Source organism: Oreochromis niloticus, linkage group LG6 (assembly GCF_001858045.2).
Source record: "Oreochromis niloticus isolate F11D_XX linkage group LG6, O_niloticus_UMD_NMBU, whole genome shotgun sequence".
Classification (NCBI taxonomy): Eukaryota; Metazoa; Chordata; class Actinopteri; order Cichliformes; family Cichlidae; genus Oreochromis; species Oreochromis niloticus.
In genome coordinates, this window is record NC_031971.2 from 4,727,265 (window position 1) to 4,734,832 (window position 7,568).

A 7,568-nucleotide genomic window follows, 5' to 3' on the forward strand; every position below is an offset into this window, starting at 1 on the left:
GTGGTTCAATCATCAGCTACTTATAGTCTACAGCAGTGCTGAGATGGAAGCTCACTGCTCAGGTCAGTGTCAGCAGTGAGCTGTGTTCGTGTGCACCGCCCAGTGTCCTGGTGTTAGAGCAGCAAACAGTGCTGCCACACTGCTGCAAGCCTCTTATTGCTGCTGCTTAGGGGGTTACTGCAGTTCACACAGGATTCTACATCAATGCCTCATTTTCATGTTTCTGCACAAACGGGAACCAAGCACAGCCGAGAAGCCTGAAACTACCTCACTGATCCCAAGTCAGCAATTATTTGATGTATTATTTAGTCTATCAGATTATTCATTGAAACTTTAAAATGTAAACTTACACATGCATTTAGTCAAGTTTAAGAAAAAAGTCCTTTGACTTCATAAAACTGTAAATGCAAACTAAAACCAAAGGTGGGCTCGTCAGGTAGGGAGTTACAACCGGACTACGACGTGTTTTACACCATCTGTTAAAGGCAACTGTAGAACACTGGTCATACACAGCAGACTGGAGACCAGATGAGAAACTGGGGTGAGGCATAGGATCACTGACTCACCGCTACTTTAAATCAACCTGACTACTAACTGCTGCCAGTCAGGGTCTGTAAGGTGTGTCCAAAGAAAGAAACAGCTGACTGGGAACTGCACACAGTCATGGTCAGCAGGTGAAAACAATAAAAGCAGAAAACTAAACAGAAGCTGATGGAATGTGTGTGACGGACAAAGCTGCTGATTGGTCCACATCAGTAACTAACTAACTGCATTTAAATTATTAAAGATTAAAATAAGTCATTAGTACCATAAAACTGTAACATGTACTGCTCCTGTGTTGGACGTCTCTTAGATGCATGTCTGAATTACATCATCAGCTCCCACCAGCCAAGCTCCTCCACCATAGAGTGACCTCTGGTTCTTTACTTTCTTCACACAAAGAGAACTGGGATGGTTTACTGCAGTGGCACCACTGAGTGCGTGCAGTCTGCTTTGATACTCTGCTAAATGACATATTAGGGATGTTCAGGGAAAGGGGGCGGGGCCTGATTCACAAGTAAACAAACAGAACACTCTGAAGAGGAGCATGAAGACAATGGTGGAGGAGGAGCTAGCTGACCCACAGTGGACCCACAGATTCCATTAACAAGTCCAGTGTGAGTAATACAAATGGTCCTATTTGTCCTTCTTGGATTCAGACTCCGCCCCCTGGGCTTCAGCTCCCTGCTGCTCTGGCTCCTCCTCCTCGGGCACTGGGGGGAACTGGGATTGGCTGACCTTGTCTCCTCTGGTCTTGCTGAGCTTCTTGGATTTCTGGTAGAGTTCGTTCAGATTGAACTCTCGGATGATGTTCTCCTGACGGAAACAAACCAAGCATACACAGTCTTAAATATAAAGACTCTTCTGTGGAACAAGGTATCGAGTATATGGATCAGGAGGGGAACAGCTGACACTATTATAACTGAACTGATATGTAAGTTTCTGGAGCTCACAGCTCTACATAAGCTCTGCCTTTCCCCTCAGCCCCAACCAGTCAACCCTGACCCTGGTTAGAATGAAGGGATCTCCCTGTGAAAGGGGAGTTTTTCCTCTCCACTGTGGCCAAGTGCTTACTCACAGAGGACTGTGTTAATATTGGGCTTCTGTCACTTATTGAAGATAATAACAACAACTCAGTTTTTAAAGAAACATATTTCTTATCCCATGTCAACCCTGCAAAGAAGAAGACACAAAGTGACTTTTTCATGCACATATGTCAGATGTACATATTTGTAAAAAACAAACATTATAAATGTTCTGATTAACACCACTTACATTCAGCATTTCAGATATTTCCTTATTTTCTATAATTGGAGTAAATGTAAATAGGATTCTGTGTAACCATCGCACACTCTGATGGAACAAACGGTGACATCAGGGTGAGACGACGCACTGCGGGGTAGTATGGCTTTTTCAGACAGTGGATGGACTTGTTTTCTCTTTTTTAGATTACTTTGCACATCGTTCGCTCCACTGACCACGTTCTAACTGACAAACAGGATGCTACAGTGCCATGCGACCAAGTCCAGGTGTTACTGTGGTTGCCGTGGTTACTGAGAAAAAGAACATCTTTGATATTACAGGTGTCCACCTTTAGCACACTGCCAGCAGCAGTCTCACCTCAGTGAAGCTCCACGACACAGCCCTGCCCTTCTTGTCCACCTGAGGGCGCCGCATAACTTCCTTCCCTCCTTGGAACAGCACCAAAGATGGAAGCTGCTTGGAGAGTGGAGATGCTGACACCTTGTACCTGCAGAACAGGAACAGAGAGTGCTCATATGTATGTGGGGAACCAAACGTCATGGAGAAAACTGATTCAAAAGGGTCTTACTTTTTGGAAACCTCTCCATAGCGTCCAATGTCCACTTTGCCAAACTTTAGGCCAGCACAGTTATACCTATTCCACAGAACAGAAGGCACTGAAGTTACTCCTGAATGCAGATGAAGACACGCCACAATTTCACCAGAGGATGGTCTCAGCCTTACTTGAGAGAGAGATCAGCGTACACAGACGCGAAGGACTGGCACTCTGGAGACCAGTTGGCAAAAAACTCGACGATCCACGTCACGCGGCTGTCTCTCGCCAGTTCATCCTGGACACACATGGTAAACACACAATTTTTAAAAAAAGAACTGGACATAACTGTGTATTTCACCAACATCCAAACCTCTACCACCAACTTTTCCACTTGTACTCACATCAATAGTTTTGTCACTGAAGTATTTGATGTACTCGGGTCCCATGTACAGAGGAGGCTTACAGGTCATCAAAAACACTGAAACACACAGAAGATCATAGCAGATGGATCTCTCCCTCACACACACTCAGTCTGCTGCTTTTTCAGCCGACTCGAGTAAACTGTGCTGCTCTCAGCAGGATGTTACATATTAGTGAACTCACTGTGTCTTTGTATGTTAACATACATACATCCATGACCGATGGCAGCTGACCCAAACTAAACATCAACTCATGACAACTCTAAAGGCTGTAGTAGAGACACTACTGATGCAAACGGGTTTACACAGAACCTTTGATCCGTTAACACACCACAATCTTAGAACGCTTACATAAATCCATATTGTTTATGCGAGGCAACAACTGGACAAGTAGATGACTTTCAAACTTCACACCAAACCCATAAAAATCAAATGAGGGAGTAAATGTCTTATTTAAACCTCTGTTCTGTGTGTTCATGTCAACATTTAAAGCCGTCACAACATCCTCACTTTCATGTTTTTAGCTACCTTGATGTTTATTTTTCGTCACTGTTGCATATATACATGTTTGCACTCTATAAGGCCTGTGGCACTCTTACTTTAAGTATTTTGATTTTTTTATCCTACTGCGGTAACAAACTCCCTTGTGGGATGAATAAATGATCTTTAGCCTTCTCTCTCCTGTAGTTTGTTTGGGCCTGTGGGACCTGACGGTTTCTGTGAGGTGCTACTGTCTAAACACTGAGCTGACAGACCTATGCAGAGCGTCAGGTAGAGCAGCCCCATCCTGATGTCCAGTCTGAAGAACAGGATCACATTGGCCACTTTGCTGAACAGGATGATGTTGCCCACATGTTGCTCCACAGTTACTGACACAAACGACACAGAAACACTTTCATGTTTTAGTCAATGCTATAAAACAGATTAGCAGCAGATAATAAACAATCCTAATGAACATGATGATGCAACATCCTTCAAATTCACTACTAAATGTGAAACAGAGCTCAGACTGTAACGGGCTGAATCTTGAAGAATTCACTGAACAGCCAATTAAAAAGCCCCCTGACAAAGAACATCACAGAGCGCTGGATAGCACACAACTCATCCACACTATGAAAAAGACATTTACTCACTCGCCCGGCGGTTCTTCATCATCACGATGGCACTGAGGAACATGAGGATCTCCACCTCTCTCTGAGAACACAAACATTGTTACCCTGCCGTCTCTGCTCCACTCTGACAGCCTCTACAGCTCTGACACGATTTGCTAACACTTCATTTTAACCCAGCATTTCCTATTTGACTGGTTGTTGTTTACACCTTTCTTACTCAGCTGATTGCAGAAACAAAAACAAAACTGTGAGATGAGCAGAGAGAACACTAAGATGATTTTCATTTTAGCTCTGGACAGATTTTAAAGCCCTGTTCTGATACTTGCACAGGTGCTGTATCTCTTCTGTCAAAACAGCAACTGCAAATAAAGCACCACATCTGCCAAATAAGTCATTTACAGTGATGTACAACAGTCAGATTGTGAGGAAACAAAGGCATGAACAGTTGTTTCTAATTCCAATTTGGACACATTGTTCTTGTAGATGTAAAACACAGGATTGCATGAGGCTAGATTATCAGTACAAACAGTTGTGCCCAAGTACAAGTTACTCAGATATGTCACCACTTTGGCAAGATCTGCGAGAAGACCAATCTGTCTCCCACAGATGAGAGGAAACAACCCAGAAACCAGCAGGGCTCAAGCCTCATGACCTGGAAACTGCTAGAACACCAGTGTCTGTCTTTGCTGTGGTGGGGCTTCACCCTCTCCACAGCAAGCTCCACTGAATTTTGCAGCTTCCCATTTGGACAAGCCGAAGGCTTCTTGAGAAAGGTTTTATGCCCGGACATGACGAAGATTGAGCTCTTTGGCTATAATAACAAGAGCCATGTTTGGAGGAGTAAAGTTGAGGGAAACCTAAGAACACCGTACCAACTGTCAGGCATGGCGGCAGTAGCATCATGCTCTAGGGCTGTTGCTGCCAGTGGTACTAGTACCCTGTACAATGTGGATGGAATAATGAAGACAGAGGAGGACGACTACGTGCAACTTCTTCAACTTCACCTCAGATCAGTGGCTAGACGGTTGAAACTTAGAAGCCCAGGATCCCAGGAACATCACAACTGGTTTTGCAGACTAATGTTAAGACCCAAATTTGTGGACTATGCTTAAAAGCCTGGTCTGGGCTAAGAAACCAACCAATTTAAATGAACTCTTCCAGTTTTGCAAAGCAAAGTGGTCAAATATCCAGACAAGATTCTACCAGAAGCTTATTAATGACTACCAAGTGTCTGGTTGGGGTGCAACTTTTTAAGAGACATATATTCTTTTTTTTGTTAAAGGTCACTACAGATTTATGCAGTACACAAAACAACAGTTCAAAGAAATCATTAAAAGCCCAACATCACCACGACATTCATGTCCATGATGAGTGTAAGAGCTCTAACGAGACATTAAATTCGGTTCCATTTGGCTTTTGTTATTAGTACTAGTATTATTATTACTACAACCCTCATTCTCTGTGATACCCTGATTTTGCCTCCCCTCCTGCAACCTCCAGGACCAACACAGTAACACTGACACCCCATGTTTATTCTTGTATTTTAACAGACCTTCATTTATATCCCGTAAGTAATAAAACACATTCATCAACAGCGGAAAACTACAAATGACTCGTTTTCACTTGTGTATCTTAGTCAACAAGACCAAGAACATAAATGAGTTGCTTTTTGGCCGCTGTTTGGCCTGACAGCTAAAGTCATCTAGCCCTCGTTATCATAGCCTGTGCATTGGTCCAGCATTGACTGACCGGCTAGCTGCTAACACATTCGGGAAAACGACCAGACTTTCTGGCTTTTTCTACGGACCCAGTCGAAGTCGCAGGAGTTGCCGTCTTCTCGCTGTGTGGCCAGACGGTCACAGATGCCGGGCGTTTTGCGGACAGCTAGAAATGCTATAGACATGAAGAGGGATGCTACATAATATGGCTTCAGCAGCCACTTGTACACCTGCGGTAGATGGTACAGAAAAGCGAATAATGGCGTCAACAAAGCCATCTTGAAGCTAACTGTCGTACTACAACTAACCCGGGAAATAAACCCCGTAAAGACGGAGGTCAGCTGTGCTAAACCGTTAGCTTAGTATAAATGGCTCTGCGCTAGCAGAGCAGTGTTGCCAACTCCTCAGTAAGGAAAATCGCTATTGGTTGTCCTAAAAGTCGCTAAATGACGTCATCACCTAATTTGCATAATTCATGCTAATATAATTGTAACCTATGTTGTTGGAGAGAGAAATAACACCGTGGAAGAGACATAAAGTGAGTAAAAAACGTCCTAAATGCATTTAGTTTATTTAGAACTACAAATTAAATTTCTTTTAGCAATTATTGTTTTTTTTAATGTCACAATTCCAACCCTGCTCCTTTACCCGGGCTTGGACTGGCAAAAGTGATCCGAAATAGGCACTCTGGTGGAGTTACTTTGTGTGTGTGTGTTTATAAGTAGTTTTAAACCTTGTGATCCACAAAACAGCATAAGAGTAAAAGAAGAACTGGCTGTGTTACAGCACCCGCTGCTTGTTGAGAGTAAAAGCGATACGCGCTTTCACGTCTTTTTTTAGCGACTTTTTAAAGAAAAAAAGTCGCTAGGGGGTCTGAAAACTCGCTAAATATAGCGACAAAGTCGCTAAGTTGGCAACACTGTAGCAGAGCGACGTGAAGGGGGTCCGAACCACTGCTTCCGACATAGATGTTAAAAATAAAAGCATCGACTTTTGTATTATGGATCGTTACTTTTAAGTTCAAACTTTTTGTATATCTTTGTAGTCATTTAATTGAAAAAAATAACGGTTCGATAGATATTTAAACGCACTGTCGCTGTTTCTTGGCCTAAAATGACTAATGTCGCCTTTTATTTTGAAGCTGGCAGGAGTAACGTCCTGTGTAAGTTGGAAGATGCTACACGTTCAGTTTTACGGAGCACGCGCAGAAACGGTGTTTCACGTTTTTTGCGCGCGTGCGATTCTTTTGTTTACAGCTGTGAATTATCTACGTTTTTTGTTTTGTTTTTTTGTGTGAATTATCTAAATTCTGCATTCTAGGTATACCCTATTACGTCAGTAGATAGTGCTCACAGGCTCAAGGCATGCGCAACTCAGAAATAAATACGCTCTAACCTGGGCACGATGACGTGTCTACACATGACAGAAAACTTAACAAACAACCAGTGTTGGGCAAATTACTTGAAAAAAGTAATCAGTAACTAATTACTGATTACTTCCCCCAAAAAGTAATCCCGTTACTTTACTGATTACTTATTTTCAAAAGTAATTAATTACTTAGTTACTTAGTTACTTAGTTACTTTTTAAAAACACAATTTACAACCTGAATAGGTGATAAAGCGATAGATCTTTCAGCCCAATTCTACTTCTTCTGCATAATCCATCATACAAAATGTAATCAAATGGAAACGTCTCTTTTTAAAACTTGTTTTATTAGTTTTAATCTTTTAACTTTATGCATCAAGCAAAAAATTAAATTATATGCAACATTCTCTGACTGGAAGAAATTTGTTTAACATTTAAACCTATTTTCTGCACATTCCAGCACATAAAATAAAATATTTTTTTGTGTTTACACTCACTCTTTCAAATAGATGCAAGTGAAACACAGCAGAAAATAAATAAAGTCAAAGGCTAGTTGCTCTATTTTCACCTGTAAAGCAGGAGTGGGGTAGGCGGAGGTTTAGCCTGGTGCAGGTG

The 7,568-nt window shown here is 42.2% G+C and overlaps 1 protein-coding gene across 1 annotated transcript; it reads right to left on the reverse strand.

Moving 5' to 3' along the window:
* Positions 1 to 1,176: 1,176 nt before the first annotated feature.
* On the reverse strand, positions 1,177 to 5,865 carry tmx2b (thioredoxin-related transmembrane protein 2b). Its single transcript, XM_003459693.5, has 8 exons — positions 5,677 to 5,865; positions 3,891 to 3,951; positions 3,513 to 3,626; positions 2,740 to 2,816; positions 2,527 to 2,633; positions 2,372 to 2,437; positions 2,161 to 2,290; positions 1,177 to 1,356 (listed from the first exon to the last, which is right to left on the reverse strand). Exons 1-8 carry the CDS (start codon positions 5,863 to 5,865, stop codon positions 1,177 to 1,179), a joined length of 924 nt encoding a protein of 307 aa, XP_003459741.1.
* Positions 5,866 to 7,568: the final 1,703 nt, after the last annotated feature.